Source organism: Hypomesus nipponensis, chromosome 21 (genome assembly GCF_054491055.1).
Source record: "Hypomesus nipponensis isolate SF chromosome 21, ASM5449105v1, whole genome shotgun sequence".
NCBI lineage: Eukaryota > Metazoa > Chordata > Actinopteri > Osmeriformes > Osmeridae > Hypomesus > Hypomesus nipponensis.
The window spans coordinates 509536-534510 of NC_140381.1; the positions used below are offsets into that span (position 1 = coordinate 509536).

At 52.0% G+C, this 24975-nt stretch overlaps 1 protein-coding gene across 1 annotated transcript; it reads right to left on the reverse strand.

Annotated features, from left to right (window-relative positions):
* Positions 1-188: 188 nt before the first annotated feature.
* elfn1b (extracellular leucine-rich repeat and fibronectin type III domain containing 1b) lies at positions 189-24446 on the reverse strand. The gene is made up of 6 exons (XM_084685275.1): positions 24284-24446; positions 6101-6762; positions 4714-4857; positions 3433-4254; positions 2553-3311; positions 189-2444 (listed from the first exon to the last, which is right to left on the reverse strand). The coding sequence occupies exons 2-6, from the start codon at positions 6487-6489 to the stop codon at positions 1967-1969; spliced, it is 2592 nt and encodes an 863-aa protein (XP_084541401.1). The 5' UTR covers positions 6490-6762; positions 24284-24446; the 3' UTR covers positions 189-1966.
* Between the last annotated feature and the right edge of the window lie 529 nt (positions 24447-24975).

The following is a 24975-nucleotide window of genomic DNA, read 5'->3' on the forward strand; positions in this document are numbered from 1 at the left end:
TCATGCAGCCGGCTGTAGGCGGCTGACTTTAAACAGTGAATTCTGGTTAGACTTGAGACGGCGCCGAGGCTAGGTCACTGTGACGTCGCCATCAAAGTACCGTGAGATCGATTTGAGAACTGCCGGCTGTGTAGCCGAGCGCATTTTCTCAAGAGCAACTGCACGGGTTCTAATGACGACACAGCTATTTCATGATTGGCCAGACTCACACACAACAACTTTGATGTGTGTTTTGTAATTATAGACACCTTCAGTTTAGCTCAAATCTGGACCAAACTGTTTAATTGAATTACAAATTTGATGAAGATAGGGTTTTAGTCCACCTCTTCACTAACCGAAAGACTAAGTTTAATTATAAATGAAGTAAAGTAAGCAAACAGCGCTTGATCGGCCATGACTGACATCAACGCAGCAAACCACGACAAGCTGGAATGTCCGACTTCACAGAGCCGTTTTCAACTCCTCCTCGACTGCAAGCTGCTACTCTCGCCGGTCATTTCATGCAGCCGCAGTCCATGTCGAATGCACCTATTACTACAACGGAGTCACAGTATCTGGTTACCATGGTAGTGAGCTGGAGAAGGTTCAAGTAGTCAGCTGACCTAAATGTGATGATGATGATGAGGAGGAAGAAGCTCTGCAGAGTTCTATAAACCTTCAGCTCAGTCTAAAACACTGTTTAATTATGCAGAGATAAAAGATTACATTCATATGTTGCGGTGTGTGTGTAGAGAGAAGCTACAGGGGCTACCACAGCACTTTGGTCATCATGTGATTGGAGGAGAGCAGGGAAGCAGCCAGCCAATGGGAGTGGTTGGTTCAGTATTGTGCCTTTTGATTGGTGATTTAGCGAAATATTCTCTTGGTAAATGGAAGGGGCGTAGAGAGGTGCATTGTGGGAAACAGAAAGACTTGTGCAGTGTAAGCTCCGCCCCCCTGAGTTGCAGCAGACATTCACAGATCAGAGTTGTTGTTGTTTGTGAAATGTGTTTTGTTTACAAATAAACAAACAAAAACAAAACAATGAGGCAGGGGGCCTCTTCCCCCCCCCTGAAGTTTTCTAAAAAAAAAAAAAAAAAAACTGGTTGTTGTAGAAACGATACGGCTGCTGCAAATATAGAACTTCTCTTCATCTGTACAGTGTTCCATCGCCCGTCGCCATGGAAATGAGAGTCAGCGTGTGTATTAGTCCAGAGAGACAAGAACAGGAGAAGGTTCTCACATGAAGAACCCGGTTCCAACGTTCTCACCCAACGTGATGTCATTTGTTTGTTGTTGTTGACAAAGTACATGTGTTGTTGATGAGTACGCAACAACAGTACGCAACAACAGTCTATCCACATTTCACTGTACAGGCCCATGCGATATTCAAATAATACTAAAGATAACAATAATATTGATAATGAGAATAATAATCAATAGTAAGAATAATATCATGTTCTAATGTTTGTAAGTCTTTAAGTACATTATCTAAGTAGAAAAGAGATCTTTAGTCACATGTTCTCCACAGTGAGAATGCTACTATAATATATAGTATAGAATACTATAATCTACCCAGTTACAGTCGGTCATCAAGCTTCTCCCACACGAATGGTGGGTCATGTCTAATGGCTACAGGTTCTGATTGGTCCGTGTGTATAGAGACAGAGCTGATTGGTGTGTGTGTGGGGTCCCAATACTGCCTTTTTCAATGTGTGTGTGTTTTTGTCTAAACATTACCCTAAACCCTGTCTACATTAGAGCAAGTGTGTGTGTATTCATACATGGATGTGTGTGTCTGTGTGTGTATACCGCTACATGTATGTAGGTGTGTCATTGTTTGTATCAGTGTGGATGTATGCATATGTGTGTCTAACTCTGTGTATGTATCAGTGTGTGTGTGTATCAGAGTATGTATCAGTGTGTGTGTGTATCAGAGTATGTATCAGTGTGTGTATCAGTGTGTGTATCCTAGCCGCCCGCCAGTTCAAGCCTTCTGCTGAGAGGACACCCCCTTCCAGTAGTCCAGGATGTCGTGCAGGTCCTCATCCTGGGCCAGCTGCACCTTCCTGCGGAGGGCGTGTCCGGCCGCCACATACTCTTCCTCCTGCCGGTGCCTCCGCCGGTGCATCTTGAAGCGCTGCCAGAGGCCCCTGCCTGGCCCGCAGGACGCCTCGGGACTGGAGCCCGCGCTGGAGCTCAGGCTCTGGTAGTGAGGCGACAGCGGAGGGTAGGGGGGCTCCGCCCGGCCAGCACGGCCCAGGGAGAGGGCCTGGAGGTGGGGCGGGAGGTCGGGAAGAGCTGGGAGGTCTGGGCAGAGCCCCAGGGGCCCAGGGTAGGAGTGCCGGTGCTCGTGGTACTGCCGGAGACGCTGGGCTTCCGCACGCAAGATGGCCGCCGCCGGCGTCACGGTGAGGATTGGGTCTCCGGCACCGCCTGCTGGGCTGGAGGTCTGGTCTGAGTACCTGGAGGGGGGGAAGAGGGGGAGAAGTGAGGTCACTTCCTCCATCCTGTCTGTGTGAGGTTACTTTCTACATCCTGTCTGTGTGAGGTCACTTCCTGTGTGTGCGTACCGTAGGTCGTGAGTGGAGGCCCCTGGGGGCCGGTAGGACCGCGGGCTCCGGGCTGACCCACTGGACGAGACACTGGGGCGCTTTGAGGGCGGAGCCTCCATGCTGTGGTGCCGCTGGATTGGATGGTGGTAAGCCCCGCCTTTATACACTGGGGATAGGAAACCGCCGCCTCCCCCGCTTCCTGTCCCGCCCCCTGCTTTGCTGGGTTGGTCGGAGATCAGCATTAGCTGTGCGTCGCGGCCGGGGGAGGCGGTTGCCATGGCACTGGGTTTGGCCCCACCCCCGGTGGCGGCCTGGAAGGAAGTGGACTCGGACTTGAGCGCGTCGATGCAGTTGTTGATGATCTGGTTAACCTTGTCCACCTCCTTGGCAATGGTCGAGATCTCCGCAACCGACCCCTGAGTGGGAGGAGACATCCCTCTCTCCCTCTCTCTCTCCCTCTCTCTCTCCCTTTCCCTCTCTCTTTCCCTCTCTCTCTCTCTTTCCCTCTCTCTTTCCCTCTCCCTCTCTCTCTCCCTCTCTCTCTCCCTCTCCCCTCCGCCTCGCACCTCCAGATAGCTGGCCTTGTTCTTGGGGGTCTCGATGATCTCCTGGATGGTGTACTGTTCCAGCTCTCCTCCCAGGTAGGGCAGGCGCGACAGACTTTCCCCAGCCGAGAGGCCCTGTTTCTGGGAGAGCTGGGAGAGCGAGCCCCTGCCTCCCTCCAGCTCGCCCACACCCCCTCCTCCGTACTTCAGCTCTATGAGCGTGCGCTGGATCCTGTTCCAAACAAGCATCACATCAAACAGTCAAGCGCACGCTTCATTAAACCTAACTAAGAATAGTTTTGTAACTTTTAGGTGTGTTAGGGTGCATACTGCCCCCACATTCTGCGACCCACCTCTCCATCTTCCTCTGCTTCTCCTCACGATGTCTCCGCCTCCTCAGACAGTGGCAGGCCACGCCCAGGACCACCACCATGCCAAACAGACATCCCAGAATACCCATGATGTACAGCGTTGCCGACGACTGTGTGGCGGCAGGTCCAGGCCCGGCCTTCCCGCCCACGGAGAGCGTGAGGCAGGTGTGGTTGTGGCGCAGGGCGTGCCGCACCGACACCACGCAGTAGGTGTAGAGCGTGTGTGGCTTCAGGTCCCTCAGCTCCACGTCCTCCTGCTGGCTGTGCAGCTTCTGGATGTCTGTGGAGAAGCTGTTGTTGTACAGGGCCAGGGTGTACATCTTCCTGAAGGGCTGGGGTATCCGGACCGAGAGCACCGCGCTGGTGGGAGTCACCTGTGTCACCCGCATGTCCGGCCCCGAGTCCAGGGAGGTGGGGCCGATGCTGATTGGCTCCTCGGGGACAGGGGGCGGGTCCCCGGAGTAACAGTCGTCCAGTGCGCAGGGCGGGGGGTGGGGGGGCCGGGTGGTGGCGTCTAAGACCCCCACGATGTACGGTGGGCCGCTGCTGTCCTCACACACCGTACTGAGCACGTGCAGAGCGTTGCGGAAGGCGGGCTGCCGGGGGTTCTGGCTGACCAGGAAGTAGCCATAGAAGCCAGTGGGTGTGTCGCAGGCCATGCGCTCGTTGGTGCGGTTGGGGAACAGGGCTAGCCAGCGCAGGAAGCCCAGCAGCTCACAGGAGCAGTTGAAGGGGTTGGTGTACAGCTCGCACGTGCTCAGACGGGACAGGCTGGAAAACACTGCGCCATCTAGCTGCTGGATCCTGCAACAACAGGTACCATGTTAACCTACTACAGTAGAAAAAAACTACAAAGTTTGCTAGGCCTAAAAGAACGTTAATCCCGCGATTAGGAAAAATACGCCGTTAAAATGGTTTTGCGTTAACGCTGTTAATAATGCGTTTAACTGACAGCACGTTTTTATTTTATATATGTATATATTATATTATGTAATAGATAATATTTGTTTCTGTATTTTAAATATTTGATATTATATTTGATTTATATACATTATATATAGATATAATTGATTGTATATAATATTTTCTGTAGCTAAATTATATATATATATATATATATATATATAGAGAGAGAGAGAGAGAGAGAGAGAGAGAGAGAGACAGAGAGACAGAGAGACAGAGAGACAGAGAGACAGAGAGACAGAGAGACAGAGAGACAGAGAGACAGAGGATTCCAGTGTTGATGATGAGGTGAGGCAGCACCTGTTCATGGACAGGTCGATGTTCTCGATGTTGGGACACTCCTCGAAGGTGTTGGGGCTCACGCTCTCAATCAGGTTGGCCTGCAGGTAGAGGTACTGCAGCCTCCCCAGCCCCCGCAGCATGCCCTCAGTCAGGTTCCTCAGCCTGGGGAGACCCAACACACCTGGACACTTATACACCCCACACACACCTGGACACTTATACACCCCACACACACCTGGACACTTATACACCCCACACATACCTGGACACTTATACACCCCCACACACACCTGGACACTTATACACCCCCACACACCTGGACACTTATACACCCCCACACACCTGGACACTTATACACCCCCACACACACCTGGACACTTATACACCCCCACACACACCTGGACACTTATACACCCCCACACACACCTGGACAGCCCTACACACACCTCCACCCATACACCTCTGCACCCCCCCCCCCCTCCACCTGTTGAAGCCCAGCTGCAGCACCTGCAGGGGGTCAGATGGCTGAGCGGTTAAGGAATCGGGCTAGTCATCAGAAGGTTGCTGGTTCGATTCCCCGGCCAAGCCAAATGACATTGTGTCCTTGGGCAAGGCACTTCACCTTACTTTCCTCGGGGAGAATGTCCCTGTACTCACTGTAAGTCGCTCTGGATAAGAGCGTCTGCTAAATGACTAAATGTAGAACCTGCAGGACCCACCCCCCCCTCACCTGTTGAAGCCCAGCTGCAGCACCTGCAGGTTGTACTGGACCCCCCCCTCACCTGTTGAAGCCCAGCTGCAGCACCTGCAGGTTGTACTGGACCCCCCCCTCACCTGTTGAAGCCCAGCTGCAGCACCTGCAGGTTGTACTGGACCCCCCCCTCACCTGTTGAAGCCCAGCTGCAGCACCTGCAGGTTGTACTGGACCCCCCTCTCACCTGTTGAAGCCCAGCTGCAGCACCTGCAGGTTGTACTGGACCCCCCCCTCACCTGTTGAAGCCCAGCTGCAGCACCTGCAGGTTGTACTGGACCCCCCCCTCACCTGTTGAAGCCCAGCTGCAGCACCTGCAGGTTGTACTGGACCCCCCCCTCACCTGTTGAAGCCCAGCTGCAGCACCTGCAGGTTGTACTGGACCCCCCCCTCACCTGTTGAAGCCCAGCTGCAGCACCTGCAGGTTGTACTGGACCCCCCCTCACCTGTTGAAGCCCAGCTGCAGCACCTGCAGGTTGTACTGGACCCCCCCCTCACCTGTTGAAGCCCAGCTGCAGCACCTGCAGGTTGTACTGGACCCCCCCCTCACCTGTTGAAGCCCAGCTGCAGCACCTGCAGGTTGTACTGGACCCCCCCCTCACCTGTTGAAGCCCAGCTGCAGCACCTGCAGGTTGTACTGGACCCCCCCCTCACCTGTTGAAGCCCAGCTGCAGCACCTGCAGGTTGTACTGGGCTGAGAAGGCCCCGTCCTCGATGTAGGACACGTCGTTCTTGGTGAGGTTGAGGTAGGTGAGGTTGGAGAAGCGCCCCAGGGCGGAGAACAGCACGGAGCGGATCTTGTTCTCGTTGAGGCGCAGGTCCAGGATGGTGTTGTTGATGTGCTGGGGGATGCTCTCGTATGGGGGCTGGTTCTGGCTGCAGATGGCCAGCCACACAAAGCCCTTCTCCCCCTCGATCAGCCAGCAGTCGCCTGTCGCCCCCGGGAACCGCGTGAGTGACAGGAGGGCCAGCCAATAGAGGGCGGTCGCCGCCGGAACAGTAAGGGAAGCCCCGCCTGCCAGGGTGGGAGTGCTTGTTGTCATGACTTCCGCCGTGATGACGCCAGGTGTGTTGCCGTGGTTTTATGTGTGTCTGTCCGTCTGTCCGTCTTCCTGTCTGTCTGTCCGCCTCATTGGCAAGACTTGTTCTGATTGGACGGGGCTGGGCGGGTTACATCTGATTGGCTGGTGTTTGGGGTCAGGGGCGGGTGCAGCACTGTGCTTTTCTTCGCATCCAATTGGTTGGAGTTAATTTCCTCTTTGGGTGTCGGCATCTCTGATTGGATAACAGTCTGTGCTGCTGCCTTCTTATTGGTGCTGGAGAGAGAAATAAACACACCTGCTGTTTAACACGTGTGTATGTGTGTGAGAGAGAGAGAGAGAGAGAGAGAGAGAGGGAGAGAGAGAGGGAGAGGGAGAGGGAAAAGAGAGAGAGAGGGAGAGTGTGTGAGTGAGTGTAAGAGAATATGTGTGTGTGTGGGGGGGGGGGGGGGGGTAGCTATGCTTCCAGCAGTTAACTGGAGAAGAGGGAGACAGACCTGGCCAATTACAGACATTATTAAGCTGAATATGGATGCTCCTTTCACTACACACACACACGCACACACACACACCATACACACTTAACGAAGCTCTCCACTCAGTTCCTCATTAATTAGTCTGCAGCACTACCCTGGTTACCACATGCAAGACTACCCTGTCAACAGCTGCTGAGGTGAGGAGGGGAGAGAAGAGGGGAGGAGAGGGGAGAGGGGAGGAGAGGATGGGAGGAGAGAGGAGTGGAGGAGAGAGGAGGGAAGGATAGGGGAGAGGAGGAGAGAGGAGGGAAGGATAGGGGAGAGGAGGAGAGAAGGTGATGGGAGGAGGAGAGAGGGGACCTCAGACCTGATGCCAACATAATGTACAGGAAGTGATGTCATTGCTGGCTGAGATTAAGGAAGTGGAGGATGAACAGAATTGCTGTGTGTGTGTGTCTTCCATCCAGTCAGCACAATCTATTATTGATGGTGTGACTTCCTCTAACATAGCATGCGACTAGCTCTACATGAGTTCACAAAAGACACACACACATACATACACACATACACACACACACACATATACACACACAGTGACCTGCTGTTGTCCTGGGGTGAGAAGAGAACAGAGGGAAGAAGTGTTAAAAGCTATAAAGGGAGAAGGGAGGAGCAGGTGGCAGATACTCAGTGGTTTCATTCTGAGTAAACACTCACACACTCCCATGCTTCACCTCCAACACCTCAGTGAGAGGTTCATCTCCATGAAGATGTATCTCCTTTCCTCCTCTCCTTTCCTCCTCTCCTTTCCTCTTCTCCTTTCCTCTCCTCTGTCATCTCCTCCTCTGCCCTCCTTTCCTCTCCTCTCTCCTATCTTCTCTCTAACAAACACACACACAAACACTGAAACAAGCCACACACACACCATCCTGTCATGTAAGATGGACAGACACAGACACAGGTACAGGTACACACAAACACACAAACATACACAACTCACTTGCACACACTACAAACATACACACTCACACAGACACACACACATACAGTTAGGCTTTCTCATGCTTGGGCAAAAATGACACATGAGATTTGTTAAATCGATAAATGACTCATTCAGATTAGATTATAGAGAGATAAACCAGCGCCCAGGCTGTGTGTGTGTGTTTGTGTATGTATGCTTGAGGGTGTGTGTGAGTAAGTGTGTGTGTTTGCATGTATCACTATTCAAAAAAGGAAAGATTAAACCAATTTAATTTGATTTTGGAGTCTCTCTCCTCTTCCCTCTCTTCCTCTCTCTCCTCTCTTATGAAAGTGTGATGGATAGATTTAAAAAAGAACATTCTAGAACACAGCTCTATGTGGGATGGAGAGGGTTCTAGAACACAGCTCTGTGGGATGGAGAGGGTTCTAGAACACAGCTCTGTGGGATGGAGCGGGTTCTAGAACACAGCTCTATGTGATGGAGAGGGTTCTAGAACACAGCTCTGTGGGATGGAGAGAAGATGAGGAAGGGATGTAGGAAACAGAAGGAGAGAGAGAGTTTGAATGATTTTAAAATCAGAATGTATGAAAATGAACATCATCCATGTAACCCCTAATACCCTCTTCTGTCCCAATGTGTGTGTGTGTGTGTGTGTGTGTGTGTGTGTGTGTGTGTGTGTGTGTGTGTGTGTGTGAGAAAGAGAGAAAGAGAGAAAGAGAGAAAGAGAGAGATGAGAAATTAAAGATATCTCTGGGCGAAGGGCCTACTTACAAGCCTTGTCGCTAGGTATGTCGCTAGGTATGTCTCTCAATGTCGCAACCTGAGGGACAGTGAATCAACCTTTCTGTATATTAACATGCATTTATGTGTTACTGTTACACTTACTATGCTACTGTTAGTCTTTCTGCTCAATAATTCTGCGCAACCCGAACTGTCATCCCAATAAAGCATTCTGAACTGAACTGAACTGAGAGAGAGGGAGGGAGGGAGAAAGAGAGAGAGTGTGTGTAGGTGTGTGTAACAGGCTTTAGGCCAGAAAAGGATTTAGCTCAGTTAATAGGATTTCACACTGAGACAAACACAGCACAGACACACAGATACACAGATACACACACACACACACACACACAAATACACACACAAATACACACACGCACACAGATTGAAATAAATGGTTCAGCCTAGATACTACATGCATTTATGGTCAGAATTATTTACTGTGCAATTACATGTCTGGAAGCTACTCACACACGCACACACACTCACACATACAGCCTGTTACACTGACACACACACTGACACACAACATATTTATACAGACAGCCTGTCACACAAACACTAAGTCACGCACACACACACACACACACACATACAATCTCATACAATCTTTAATACACACACACATCATCTATCACTCTGAGCCTCACAGCTCTAAGTTTCCAGCCAACAGAAATCTGAGAAAAACAACCACAACCTCAGGGGTTCTCTGGTAGATAAATACTGTGTGTGTGTCTCCTCTGTGTGTACTCTACTGCACACACAGTGTGTGTGTGTCTCCTCTGTGTGTACTCTACTGCACACACAGTGTGTGTGTGTCTCCTCTGTGTGTACTCTACTGCACACACAGTGTGTGTGTGTCTCCTCTGTGTGTACTCTACTGCACACACAGTGTGTGTGTGTCTCCTCTGTGTGTACTCTACTGCACACACAGTGTGTGTGTGTCTCCTCTGTGCGTACTCTACTGCACACACAGTGTGTGTGTGTCTCCTCTGTGCGTACTCTACTGCACACACAGTGTGTGTGTGTCTCCTCTGTGTGTACTCTACTGCACACACAGTGTGTGTGTGTCTCCTCTGTGTGTACTCTACTGCACACACAGTGTGTGTGTGTCTCCTCTGTGTGTACTCTACTGCACACACAGTGTGTGTGTGTCTCCTCTGTGTGTACTCTACTGCACACACAGTGTGTGTGTGTCTCCTCTGTGTGTACTCTACTGCACACACAGTGTGTGTGTGTCTCCTCTGTGTGTACTCTACTGCACACACAGTGTGTGTGTGTCTCCTCTGTGTGTACTCTACTGCACACACAGTGTGTGTGTGTCTCCTCTGTGCGTACTCTACTGCACACACAGTGTGTGTGTGTCTCCTCTGTGCGTACTCTACTGCACACACAGTGTGTGTGTGTCTCCTCTGTGCGTACTCTACTGCACACACAGTGTGTGTGTGTCTCCTCTGTGTGTACTCTACTGCACACACAGTGTGTGTGTGTCTCCTCTGTGTGTACTCCACTGCACACACAGTGTGTGTGTGTCTCCTCTGTGTGTACTCTACTGCACACACAGTGTGTGTGTGTCTCCTCTGTGCGTACTCTACTGCACACACAGTGTGTGTGTGTCTCCTCTGTGTGTACTCTACTGCACACACAGTGTGTGTGTGTCTCCTCTGTGTGTACTCTACTGCACACACAGTGTGTGTGTGTCTCCTCTGTGTGTACTCTACTGCACACACAGTGTGTGTGTGTCTCCTCTGTGTGTACTCTACTGCACACACAGTGTGTGTGTGTCTCCTCTGTGTTTACTCTACTGCACACACAGTGTGTGTGTGTCTCCTCTGTGTGTACTCTACTGCACACACAGTGTGTGTGTGTCTCCTCTGTGTGTACTCTACTGCACACACAGTGTGTGTGTGTCTCCTCTGTGTGTACTCTACTGCACACACAGTGTGTGTGTGTCTCCTCTGTGTGTACTCTACTGCACACACAGTGTGTGTGTGTCTCCTCTGTGTGTACTCTACTGCACACACAGTGTGTGTGTGTCTCCTCTGTGTGTACTCCACTGCACACACAGTGTGTGTGTGTCTCCTCTGTGTGTACTCCACTGCACACACAGTGTGTGTGTGTCTCCTCTGTGTGTACTCCACTGCACACACAGTGTGTGTGTGTCTCCTCTGTGCGTACTCCACTGCACACACAGTGTGTGTGTGTCTCCTCTGTGCGTACTCTACTGCACACACAGTGTGTGTGTGTCTCCTCTGTGCGTACTCTACTGCACACACAGTGTGTGTGTGTCTCCTCTGTGCGTACTCTACTGCACACACAGTGTGTGTGTGTCTCCTCTGTGCGTACTCTACTGCACACACAGTGTGTGTGTGTCTCCTCTGTGCGTACTCTACTGCACACACAGTGTGTGTGTGTCTCCTCTGTGCGTACTCTACTGCACACACAGTGTGTGTGTGTCTCCTCTGTGTGTACTCTACTGCACACACAGTGTGTGTGTGTCTCCTCTGTGTGTACTCTACTGCACACACAGTGTGTGTGTGTCTCCTCTGTGCGTACTCTACTGCACACACAGTGTGTGTGTGTCTCCTCTGTGTGTACTCTACTGCACACACAGTGTGTGTGTGTCTCCTCTGTGTGTACTCTACTGCACACACAGTGTGTGTGTGTCTCCTCTGTGTGTACTCTACTGCACACACAGTGTGTGTGTGTCTCCTCTGTGCGTACTCTACTGCACACACAGTGTGTGTGTGTCTCCTCTGTGTGTACTCTACTGCACACACACCATAACTCTCTTTTATTGTGTGTGTCTCCTCTTCACCCTGAAGTACAGTTGGACTTCATAACTCACTGTTGCTATGCTGCCTAAGCTAAGCTGAGCTAATGTTCGTTTGAACAAAGCTGACTCTAGCCTAGCATCAGGCTAACTATGTTTATATATGCACAGCTAATGCTAACTAGCCTAGCATTGGCTAACTATGTTTATATATGCACAGCTAATACTAACTAGCCTAGCATCTGTCTAACTATGTTTATATATGCACAGCTAATGCTAACTATATTTATACAGCACAGCTAAGCTAATTAGGATGGACCCAACTCCTACTTGCTATTCCAACATACCTAGAGAATCTCAATGTCAACACGTGCATACACACACTCACACAAACACACACACACTCACACACACTCACACAAACACACACACACACTGTTCCTCCCAGCTGGTCAGAGGAGGATGTTCTGATCGTTTAGTATGCCTTTGTCGTTGCTCATGCATGCACTTATAGTGATGTGTCAGCAAAACAACACACACACACAGCCTGCCATACATACACACACATACATGGATACACACACACACACCATAAAGGAACCCCTGAGGGACCAGCCAGGCTGGAGGATAGTGCTGGATAATTTAATCACAATCCTTTTAATAGAGAGAGAGACAGAGAGTGAGTGTGTGTGTGTGTGTACTGTACATTGATGTGTGTGTAAGTTGATGTGTGTGTATGCGTACTCTATGTTGAAGTGTGTGTGAGTGTGAGTTAAAGATTGATGGAGAGGTTAATCATAGTGGACAAGAGTGACGAGTGTGTGTGTGAGCGACTGTGTGTGTGTGAGTGACTGCGTGTGTGTGAGTGACTGTGTGTGTGTGAGTGAGTGACTGCGTGTGTGTGAGCGACTGCGTGTGTGTGAGTGACTGCGTGTGTGTGAGTGACTGTGAGTGTGTGAGTGTGTGACTGCGTGTGTGTGAGTGTGTGACTGCGTGTGTGTGAGTGACTGTGTGTGTGTGAGTGCGTGTAGAGCAGCACTGTACATCTACACACACAGTCACAACCAGAACACACACACCTGTACATCTACACATGCACACACACACACTCAACCAGAACACACACACCTGTACATCTACACACGCACAAACACACACCTACATGTACCTACACACACACACAGTGAAAGACAAACTTAATTTGTTCAGGGTCTTAGTTGCTTCTACTGGGAGATTCTCTCAGAATATAATAAACAGTGTTGCTACGGTAACAAACTTTATCTGAGATGAAGATAAACATTGATTATCTGTTTGTTAATTCAACAATTAAGATGTTAACATGTAATCTGTCCTCCCTCCCTTCGTCCATCTCTCCTCATCCAGGTCATTTAATCTGTGGTTCTGACAATGCAAAAGGACAAAGAGGGGCAAATTAAAATAACCTTGTTACCCTCACACACACACACACACATACACACACACTCCCACACATACATACATACATACATACACACACACACTTACATACACTTACATACACACACTTACATACACACACACACACACACATACACACACACTCCTACACATACACACACACACACACACACACATACACACACACTCCAGCTGTGCTGTGAACTTCCGCCTGGGGGAATAAGCAGGAGAGAGAGAGAGAGTTGACTGTCAAGCAGGAGAGAGAGAGAGAGAGAGATGACTGTCAAGCAGGAGAGAGAGAGAGAGAGATGACTGTCAAGCAGGAGAGAGAGAGAGAGAGATGACTGTCTCCCACTGTCAAAGTGGATGCTGTACATACACTAACCTGTGTGTTAGTGAGCGTGTGTGCGTGTGTTTCTGTGTGTGCGTGTGTTTCTGTGTGTGCGTGTGTGTGTGTCCACTCTTGTGACCTAGTTAGAAGTGGGCTAGGAGAGAGGGGGGGATAGGTAGGAAGATGATGGGAGAGAGACAACACAACTGTGTTTAATTAGGGAACAATACGTTTTCCATAGAATTTTAGCTGGTGATTACAGCAAGACTTTCACACACACATTAATAAGCATACACACACACACTCTCATAAGCATACACACACACAATCTCATAAGCATACACACACACACTCTCATAGGCATACACACACACAATCTCATAAGCATACACACACACTCTCATAAGCATACACACACACACTCTCATATGCATACACACACACTCTCATAAGCATACACACACAATTAAAGGACAGCTCATATTACCCCACTCTCTCCCTCAACACCTTCCCAAGAAAGAAAGGGGGAGGAGAGAGGAGGAGAGAGGAGGGGAGAGGAAGAGAGAGGAGGGGAGAGGAGGGGAGAGGAGGGGAGGAGAGGGGAGAGGAAGAGAGAGGAGGGGAGAGGAGGGGAGAGGAGGGGAGAAGAGGGGAGAGGAAGAGAGAGGAGGGGAGAGGAGGAGAGAGGAGGGGAGAGGAGGGGAGGAGAGGGGAGAGGAAGAGAGAGGAGGGGAGAGGAGGGGAGAGGAGGGGAGAGGAGGGGAGGAGAGGGGAGAGGAAGAGAGAGGAGGGGAGAGGAGGGGAGAGGAGGGGAGAAGAGGGGAGAGGAAGAGAGAGGAGGGGAGAGGAGGGGAGAGGAGGGGAGAGGAGGGGAGAGGAGGAGAGAGGAGGGGAGAAGAGGGGAGAGGAAGAGAGAGGAGGGGAGAGGAGGAGAGAGGAGGGGAGAGGAGGGGAGAGGAGGGGAGAGGAGGAGAGAGGAGGGGAGAGGAGGAGAGAGGAGGGGAGAAGAGGGGAGAGGAAGAGAGAGGAGGGGAGAGGAGGAGAGAGGAGGGGAGAGGAGGGGAGAGGAGGGGAGAGGAGGAGAGAGGAGGGGAGAAGAGGGGAGAGGAAGAGAGAGGAGGGGAGAGGAGGAGAGAGGAGGGGAGAGGAGGGGAGAGGAGGGGAGAGGAGGAGAGAGGAGGGGAGAGGAGGAGAGAGGAGGGGAGAGGAGGAGAGAGGAGGAGAGAGGAGGGGAGAGGAGGAGAGAGGAGGAGAGAGGAGGGGAGAGGAGGAGAGAGGAGGGGAGGAGAGGGGAGAGGAAGAGAGAGGAGGGGAGAGGAGGAGAGAGGAGGAGAGAGGAGGGGAGAGGAGGAGAGAGGAGGGGAGGAGAGGGGAGGAGGAGAGAGGAGGGGAGAGGAGGAGAGAGGAGGGGAGAGGAGGGGAGGAGAGAGGAGGGGAGAGGAGGAGAGAGGAGGGGAGAGGAGGGGAGGAGAGGGGAGGAGGAGAGAGGAGGGGAGAGGAGGAGAGAGGAGGGGAGAGGAGGGGAGAGGAGGAGAGAGGAGGGGAGAGGAGGGGAGAGGAGGGGAGAGGAGGGGAGGGGAGGGGAGGAGAGAGGAGGAGAGAGGAGAGGAGAGGAGGAGAGAGGATGGGAGAGGAGGAGAGAGGAGGAGAGAGGAGGAGAGAGGAGGGGAGGGGAGGGGAGGAGAGAGGAGGAGAGAGGAGAGGAGAGGAGGAGAGAGGATGGGAGAGGAGAAGAGAGGAGGAGAGAGGAGGGGAGAGGAGGGGAGAGGAGGGGAGAGGAGGGGAGAGGAGGAGAGAGGAGGGGAGAGGAGGAGAGAGGGGTTTGTCAGTTGATGAACATATTATTGTTGCAGAAAAATATCCTGTTTTTGTCTACCTCTCTTCTGTAAATGAGGCCAGAACACAAAGGATTCACACACACCAACACACACCCCGCCCAGACACCATACACACACACACACACCCCGCCCACACCGCCCCCCACCCACACCCACACCCACCCCGCTCAGACACCATACACACACACACCATACACACACACACACACCCCGCCCAGACACCATACACACACACACCATACACACACACACCATACACACCCCGCCCAGACACCATACACACACACACACCATACACACACACACACCATACACACACACACCATACACACCCCGCCCAGACACCATACACACACACACCATACACACACACACCATACACACCCCGCCCAGACACCATACACACACACACCATACACACACACACCATACACACCCCGCCCAGACACCATACACACACACACCATACACACACGCAGAACAGGGTTGTTGGTCTGTGTCCCACTCAAAGCTGATCACTATTTCCAGGATGGGTGTGTATTTCTACATATCCACAAAACATCACCTGCATGGTTGTCTCTCACACACACAGACAGCCACACACACACACACACACACTTATACACACAGACACACACAGTGTGTTTGGTGTCTCTCTCTCCCCCTCTCTCTCTCTGCTGAGTAAGAGATGGTGGTCAGATTCACACTCCCACGTTTCCATAGCAATGATTAATCTGCAGTTGGAGCTTCAAGGGCATCCCATAATTCACAAAGCCTAGATGTTGTCCTTGGTAACCCCCCTAATGACTGATCGCATTCCAAATGACACTGTGGATGAACTTTGACACATGCACACACAAACACTCATTCACACACGCACACACTTTCACACAACACACACACACTCATACACACACATCTGGGTCACTTTTCTCTCTCTCTCTCTCTCTCTCTCTCTCTCTCTCTCTCTCTCTCTCTCTCTCCCTCTCCCCCCCCTCTCTCTCTCTCTCTCTCTCTCTCCCCCCCCCCCCTCTCTCTCTCTCTCTCTCTCTCTCTCTCTCTCTCTCAGTTCAGCTCAGAATGCTTTTTTGACATGACAGTTCGGGCTGAGCAGTATTGCCCAAGCAGTCCATATTGAAAGGACATTTTAACATATATATCATAACATTTAACAAGGAGTCTAACAATAATATGGCAAAATAACAGTAGCATAGTAAGTGTAACATTAACACATACAGAAAGGTTTTAACAGTCATACAAGGTTGGTTCACTGTCCCTCAGGTTGTGACATTTAGATACATATCTAGCGGCAAGGCTTGCAGTGGGCCCTTTGCCCAGAGATATCCTTCATTTCTCTCTCTCTCTCTCTCTCTCTCTCTCTCTCTGGATCATTCTGATCATTACATCATAATGACATGATGATGTACGTATTGCTGATAACTACCACTGGTGTATATCTGTCTGTTTGTGTGTGTGTATATATGTATGTGTGTGTGTATTTGGGATGTGGTGAATCTGTATGTGCGGTGTGTGTGTATGTTGCGTGTATGTGTTGCAGTAAGTCTGCAGTGTGTGTGTGGTGCAGGGAGACTATACATCTGCTTTAATTGAACTGCACTCTGGCATAAATTAGTTCTTTCTGTTATGTAGGCACTTTGCACTGGAGAGAGTGTGTGTAGTATGTGTGTTGTGTGTGGGAGTGTGTGCATGGTGTATATTCTCTTTACCCCTCCCTCCCTCCCCTCCACCTATCCTCCCTCCCTCCCTCCACCTATCCTCCCTCCCTCCCTCCCCTCCACCTATCCTCCCTCCCTCCCTCCACCTATCCTCCCTCCCTCCCTCCCTCCACCTATCCTCCCTCCCTCCCTCCCCTCCACCTATCCTCCCTCCCTCCCCTCCACTTATCCTCCCTCCTTCCCTCCCTCCCCTCCACCTATCCTCCCTCCCTCCCCTCCACCTATCCTCCCTCCCTCCCCTCCACCTACCCTCCCTCCCCTTCACCTACCCTCCCTCCCTCCCTCCCCTCCACCTATCCTCCCTCCTTCCCTCCCTCCCTCCCTCCCCTCTCCTCCCTCCTCCTGTTCTGTCTTATCACATGTGTATTCCCGTGAGGATGGAGAGAGAAGAGAGGACGGGATAGAGATGAGAAGTTTAACTACTTAAAAAAGTACATCAAAGACTTTCATCACAATCGTATCTGCCAACAGATCACAGAGAAGGGAGGGAAGGGGGTGGGGAGACAAGAGCAAGAGGAGAGAATGGAGGAGGAAAGGAAGGGAAGGAAGGAAGGATGGAGGGGGGGGAGGAGGGGTGGGGAGGATGAGGAGGATGATGAGGAGGAGGAGTGTTTCAGAGGACCAGAATAGAACAGAATATTATTAACAAACATTGTCCATGTAACATCTGGACCACAGCAACAGTAACCAGGGAACATGTCACCGCTTCCCAGCCTCGTCTCCTAGGAGACCAGAGTGAATTGATCTTATTATGGTCTGGCTTATGTAAGAGCTGTGTGTAGGAGTAACCTAGAACAGAACCTCAAGGGTTCTCTAAGGTTCTAATGCAGGCACACAAACACACAAACAGACACACACACAATGCTCCTTCTAATGGTACTGATCTAGGGAGGGAGAGAAGCATGACTTTATGAGCATTAAGCATTTATACTACATCCTAGCAACTGAGTGTGTGTGTGTGTGGGGGGGGGGGGGAGGGAATGTGACAATGTACATTATTAAATAGTAAGTCGTTCCTCGTTGTCTTACAACAACTAATACACACACATACACCCCGGAAAAAACACTACACACACACACACACACACACTGACACACACACACACACACACACACACACACACACTGACACACACACACAGAGCTACTGAAAGAGGTTAACATCTCTGCCTTCTAAGACAGAAGATGAGATTAGTTGATAACTCTCTACCCCCTGAGGGGGGAGATAGAGGAAGAGTGAGGGGGGAGATAGAGGAAGAGTGAGGGGGGAGATAGAGGGAGAGTGAGGGGGGAGATAGAGGGAGAGTGAGGGGGGAGATAGAGGAAGAGTGAGGGGGGAGATAGAGGGAGAGTGAGGGGGGAGATAGAGGAAGAGTGAGGGGGGAGATAGAGGGAGAGTGAGGGGGGAGATAGAGGGAGAGTGAGGGGGGAGATAGAGGGAGAGTGAGGGGGGAGATAGAGGAAGAGTGAGGGGGGAGATAGAGGGAGAGTGAGGGGGGAGATAGAGGGAGAGTGAGGGGGGAGATAGAGGGAGAGTGAGGGGGGAGATAGAGGGAGAGTGAGGGGGGAGATAGGGGGAGAGTGAGGGGGGAGATAGAGGGAGAGTGAGGGGGGAGATAGAGGGAGAGTGAGGGGGGAGATAGAGGGAGAGTGAGGGGGGAGATAGAGGGAGAGTGAGGGGGGAGATAGAGGGAGAGTGAGGGGGGAGATAGAGGGAGAGTGAGGGGGGAGATAGAGGGAGAGTGAGGGGGGAGATAGAGGGAGAGTGAGGGGGGAGATAGAGGGAGAGTGAGGGGGGAGATAGAGGGAGAGTGAGGGGGGAGATAGAGGAAGAGTGAGGGGGGAGATAGAGGGAGAGTGAGGGGGGAGATAGAGGGAGAGTGAGGGGGGAGATAGAGGGAGAGTGAGGGGTCAGGCTGGCAGAAGGACAAACAGGCAAATAGGCAGACAGACAGGCAGGAAGGCAGGCAGGCAGGCAGGCAGGCAGGCAGGCAGGCAGGCAGGCAGGAAGGCAGACAGGCAGGAAGGCAGGAAGGCAGGCAGGCAGGCAGGCAGGCAGGCAGGCAGGCAGGCAGGCAGGCAGGCAGGCAGGCAGGCAGGCAGGCAGGCAGGCAGACAGGCAGACAGGCAGTGAAGTCATACTCTCACATTTCGACCAGTTTTGTTGTGCCAGTTCCCATAGCAACACCAATCTGTAACCGCTGTGCTCTGTTAGAAGAAGCCCAGCTAAATAATTAAAACACACCATATACAAACACACACACCATATACAAACACACACACACCATATACAAACACACACACCATATACAAACACACACACACCATATACATACGCACACACCATACACCATATACCATGCACACACACACACACACGGTGAGTGAGAGCAGAGAGCAGTGTCATTGGTCCTCCCTGAAGATTCTTCAGTGTTGTCATGGTGATGTGTCCATTTTCAGATGGTTACCTGGCGACAGATCTGATGATGATGGGTTGTTGTTGTGGTTGACAACCGTAATGTCACTCAGAAGCCTGACTTAATGATCACTGGAGAGGGGGGAGAGGGAGAGAGAAGGGGAGAGATGGAGAGAGGGAGAGAAGGAGAGGGAGAGGGAGAGAGGGGGAGAAGGAGAGGGAGAGGGAGAGGGAGAGGGAGAGGGAGAGGGAGAGGGAGAGGGAGAGGGAGAGGGAGAGGGAGAGGGAGAGGGAGAGAGGGGGAGAAGGAGAGGGAGAGGGAGAGGGAGAGGGAGAGGGAGAGGGAGAGGGAGAGGGAGAGGGAGAGGGAGAGAGAAGGGGAGAGAGAAGGGGAGAGAGAAGGGGAGAGAGGGAGAGAGAAGGGGAGAGATGGAGAGATGGAGAGAGGGAGAGAAGGAGAGGGAGAGGGAGAGGGAGAGGGAGAGGGAGAGGGAGAGGGAGAGGGAGAGGGAGAGGGAGAGGGAGAGAGGGAGAGGGAGAGAGAAGGGGAGAGAGGGAGAGAGAAGGGGAGAGATGGAGAGAGGGAGAGAAGGAGAGGGAGAGGGAGAGAGGGGGAGAAGGAGAGGGAGAGGGAGAGGGAGAGAGGGGGAGAAGGAGAGGGAGAGGGAGAGGGAGAGGGAGAGGGAGAGGGAGAGAGAAGGGGAGAGAGAAGGGGAGAGAGGGAGAGAGAAGGGGAGAGATGGAGAGATGGAGAGAGGGAGAGAAGGAGAGGGAGAGGGAGAGGGAGAGGGAGAGGGAGAGGGAGAGGGAGAGGGAGAGAGGGAGAGAGAAGGGGAGAGAGGGAGAGAGAAGGGGAGAGATGGAGAGAGGGAGAGAAGGAGAGGGAGAGGGAGAGGGAGAGGGAGAGGGGGAGAGGGAGAGAGAAGGGGAGAGAGGGAGAGAGAAGGGGAGAGATGGAGAGAGGGAGAGAAGGAGAGGGAGAGGGAGAGGGAGAGGGAGAGGGGGAGAGGGAGAGAGAAGGGGAGAGAGGGAGAGAGAAGGGGAGAGATGGAGAGAGGGAGAGAAGGAGAGGGAGAGGGAGAGGGAGAGGGAGAGGGAGAGGGAGAGGGAGAGGGAGAGGGAGAGGGAGAGAGAAGGGGAGAGAGAAGGGGAGAGAGAAGGGGAGAGAGAAGGGGAGAGAGAAGGGGAGAGATGGAGAGATGGAGAGAGGGAGAGGGAGAGGGAGAGGGAGAGGGAGAGGGAGAGGGAGAGGGAGAGGGAGAGAGAAGGGGAGAGAGGGAGAGAGAAGGGGAGAGATGGAGAGAGGGAGAGAAGGAGAGGGAGAGGGAGAGGGAGAGGGGGAGAGGGAGGGAGAAGGGGAGAGAGGGAGAGAGAAGGGGAGAGATGGAGAGAGGGAGAGAAGGAGAGGGAGAGGGAGAGGGAGAGGGAGAGGGAGAGGGAGAGGGAGAGAGAAGGGGAGAGAGAAGGGGAGAGAGAAGGGGAGAGAGGGAGAGAGAAGGGGAGAGATGGAGAGATGGAGAGAGGGAGAGAAGGAGAGGGAGAGGGAGAGGGAGAGGGAGAGGGAGAGGGAGAGGGAGAGGGAGAGAGGGAGAGAGAAGGGGAGAGAGGGAGAGAGAAGGGGAGAGATGGAGAGAGGGAGAGAAGGAGAGGGAGAGGGAGAGGGAGAGGGAGAGGGAGAGGGAGAGGGAGAGAGGGAGAGAGAAGGGGAGAGAGGGAGAGAGAAGGGGAGAGATGGAGAGAGGGAGAGAAGGAGAGGGAGAGGGAGAGGGAGAGGGAGAGGGAGAGGGAGAGGGAGAGGGAGAGAGGGAGAGAGGGAGAGAGGGAGAGAGGGAGAGAGAAGGGGAGAGAGGGAGAGAGAAGGGGAGAGAGGGAGAGAGAAGGGGAGAGATGGAGAGAGGGAGAGAAGGAGAGGGAGAGGGAGAGGGAGAGAGGGGGAGAGGGAGAAAGGGAGTAAGGGAGTAAGGGAGAAAGGGAGAGAGGGAGAGAGGGAGAGAGAAGGGGAGAGATGGAGAGAGGAAGAGAGGAAGAGAAGGAGAGGGAGAGGGAGAGGGAGAGGGAGAGGGAGAGGGAGAGGGAGAGGGAGAGGGAGAGAGAGAGAGAGAGAGAAAGGGAGAGAGGGAGAGAGGGGGAGAGGGAGAAAGGGGGAGAGGGGGAGAGGGAGAAAGGGGGAGGAGGAGAGGGGGAGAGGGGGAGGAGGAGAGGGGGAGAGGGGGAGGAGGAGGAGGAGAGGGGGAGACGGGGAGAGAGGGAGAAGGGGAGAGGGGGAGAGGGGCAGGGGGAGAGGGGGAGAGGGGGAGACGGGGAGAGAGGGAGAAGGGAGAAGGGGAGAGGGGGAGAGGGGCAGGGGGAGAAGGGGAGAGGGGGAGAGGGGGAGACGGGGAGAGAGGGAGAAGGGGAGAGGGGGAGAGGGGCAGAGGGAGACGGGGAGAGGGGCAGAGGGAGAGGGGGAGAGGGGCAGAGGGGCAGAGGGGGGAGAGGGAGAGAGATACCTGTCTTGAAGAAGGTAAAGCTTCTCTCTCTCTCTCTTTTCTCTCCTTCTGTTGCCCTTCTCTCAAGGAGAAAACTCTCTCTATAGTCTCACACCTGCCTCACAAACACCCACAGCTAGCTGTCATCTCACACACACACGCGCTCACAACCACCTTCATTCCTCACACACAAACACACATCCTCAGCAAGCTGTCATCATACACACACACACACACAGAAGTTTAGTGGGAAATCCAGTTCTACTCTGTTTGGAAAACCCTCCAGTCTACATGTCCAGTAATATTATTATTACTAATGATGATAATGACAATAATGTGTAATATATATTAAGATAGTGTATTCAGTTCAGCTGATGAAAAACTGCACAACTCACACTCTGCTCCCCTCCCCTCCCCTCCCCTCCTCTCCTCTCCTCTCCTCTCCTCTCCTCTCCTCTCCTCTCCTCTCCTCTCCTCTCCTCTCCTCTCCTCTCCCCTCCCCTCCCCTCCCCTCCTCTCCTCTCCTCTCCTCTCCTCTCCGCCCCCTCCCCTCCCCTCTTCTATAGCTGTCCTCTTCATCCCCTACTGATGTTGTCACGGAAACAGGCCATGCTCTTCCAGTTTCATTATGGTATGCAGATGTGCACATCCTTGGCACCATGCCAAATGTTCCGTTTGTAGACCAGGACTTGTTGTGGCAGCACCACCATGGCAGCACCACCATGGCAGGGTCCATTACCAGCAGACAGACAGTGTTAATGGTAGTCCACCCCTGCATCAAAACACACATATACATACACACACGTACACACACAACACAAACTCTAACACGTACACACTCTCACACACAATGCTCTCTCTCTCGCACACACACAAGCTTACATAACAGACGACTTATCCTTCTGAAATCAACCTTAGAACTTGGATATTCAGAGCTCTAGAACCATCATCCATTCTAAACACTAGAAGTCAACATCTCTCTTTATCTCTTTATTACTGTACTTTTACCTACATGCTACCAGACACAGTGTAAAGTAACATCTCAGCTACCAGGCACAGTGTAAAGTAATCACATCTCAGCTACCAGTCACAGTGTAAAGTAACATCTCAGCTACCAGGCACAGTGTAAAGTAACCACATCTCAGCTACCAGACACAGTGTAAAGTAACATCTCAGCTACCAGGCACAGTGTAAAGTAACCACATCTCAGCTACCAGTCACAGTGTAAAGTAACATCTCAGCTACCAGGCACAGTGTAAAGTAACCACATCTCAGCTACCAGTCACAGTGTAAAGTAACATCTCAGCTACCAGTCACAGTGTAAAGTAACTACATCTCAGCTACCAGTCACAGTGTAAAGTAACACCTCAGCTACCTCAGCTACCAGACACAGTGTAAAGTAACCACATCTCAGCTACCAGACACAGTGTAAAGTAACATCTCAGCTACTAGTCACAGTGTACAGTAACATCTCAGCTACCAGACACAGTGTAAAGTAACCACATCTCAGCTACCAGACACAGTGTAAAGTAACTACATCTCAGCTACCAGTCACAATGTAAAGTAACCACATCTCAGCTACCAGACACAGTGTAAAGTAACATCTCAGCTACCAGTCACAGTGTAAAGTAACATCTCAGCTACCAGTCACAGTGTAAAGTAACACCTCAGCTACCTCAGCTACCAGACACAGTGTAAAGTAACATCTCAGCTACCAGTCACAGTGTAAAGTAACCACATCTCAGCTACCAGACACAGTGTAAAGTAACCACATCTCAGCTACCAGACACAGTGTAAAGTAACATCTCAGCTACCAGACACAGTGTAAAGTAACATCTCAGCTACCAGACACAGTGTAAAGTAAATCAACTAGTCTGAACAAGTTACCAGTTGTCAACTGCTTCAACTAACTAAACCATTTTCTGGTTATAGACCAGCCTAGCTACAAGGTTCACTCTTACACTGTCTCTCTTACTCTCTCATTCGCTTTTCTCTCATTCTTTCTCTATCTCTCTCTCTCTCTCATTCGCTCTCTCTCTGTTTTTCTCTCTTTCTTTCTCTGCTCCCTCTCTCTTTATAACGTCTTCCTGCTCTACTGATGCTAAGCTGATGCCTTAAACGCACGAACATGGAACCGCGTTAGGGAAGCGCATATAAAACCACGCACACACACGTACGTACGCACGCGCCACCATATTTCCGTAGCTTCCGTTATGACGACAGACCCTCGCACCTATCCCAAACAGAAGTTATGAGAGCAGTCACGGATCCCACTTCTGCCCGCCGGCACCTCCGTGTTTCGAAGAGCTTCTTAGTCGGGCTCAGATGAGACCATCGCCCGCTCCCGTTAACAGCGCTATCAGGGCACTGCTGGACAGACCGGAAGACGAGACAACAGGCGAATAAACCAAATGACAAAAAACAACTGTGAACGAATCCCTTAACTCTCTCACACACGCTCCGGTCTAAGTTGCCTGCGAAAAGGGAATGGGAGCCCGTGCCCTCAGCTAGCCAGCTCGCTCTGCATGAGGAATGGAAAGGAGGTCGTTTAAGAATCGGTTCTTACCTGCGCGTGTTGAGAAGGGCGCGTTTCTCCCTGCAATCTGACGGTCTTGGTTTGTGTCTCTCGGTGTCCTACGAATCTATTTTCTTATCTTCCCGTGTGTAAGTCTCTCCGTCTTGAGGAAGCCTATCTCGACGGGGAAATCCGGTGGCGGCAGCAGCAGCTGTAGCATCGCGCGCCCGGATCGGGCTTGGCATACAAAGCGGCTGCCTGACTCTCTCTCTCTCTCTCTCTCTCTCTCTCTCTCTCTCTCTCTCTCTCTCTCTCTCTCTCTCTCTCTCTCTCTCTCTCTCTCTCTCTCTCTCTCTCTCTCTCTCTCTCTCTCTCTCTCTCTCTCTCTCTCTCTCTCTCTCTCTCTCTCTCTCTCTCTCTCTCTCTCTCTCTCCCTCCTCTCTCTCTCTCTCTCCTCCGTTTCTTACACTGCGTCAGCGTCCTGTTCTCGTCCTGCTCTCTCTCCCTCTCTCTCCCTCCCCTCTCTCTCTCCCTCCAGCCTCTCTCTTTCCTCCATGGAACAGACTGTGATTAATTCAGTAATTCAGCAGCAGCAAACCGAATGAAGAGAGCCTATCCCTCTCTCCTCCCCTCTCTCTCTCCTTTTCTTTCCCTCCCTCCCTCTCTCTCTCTCTTTCCCTCTCCCTCTCTCTCTCTCTCTTTCCCTCTAGCTCTCTCACTCTCTCTCTCTCTCTTTCCCTCTA

Bases quoted from the DNA above. Each gene is read 5' to 3' on its own strand.
- elfn1b (XM_084685275.1), bottom strand. From the start codon at position 6,489: ATGACAACAAGCACTCCCACCCTGGCAGGCGGGGCTTCCCTTACTGTT. The intron at 4,255-4,713 runs GTGCTGCCTCAC...CTGTTGTTGCAG, and splicing joins ATCGACCTGTCCATGAACAG to GATCCAGCAGCTAGATGGCG. The intron at 2,445-2,552 runs GTACGCACACAC...CCCCCCCTCCAG, and splicing joins GCCTCCACTCACGACCTACG to GTACTCAGACCAGACCTCCA.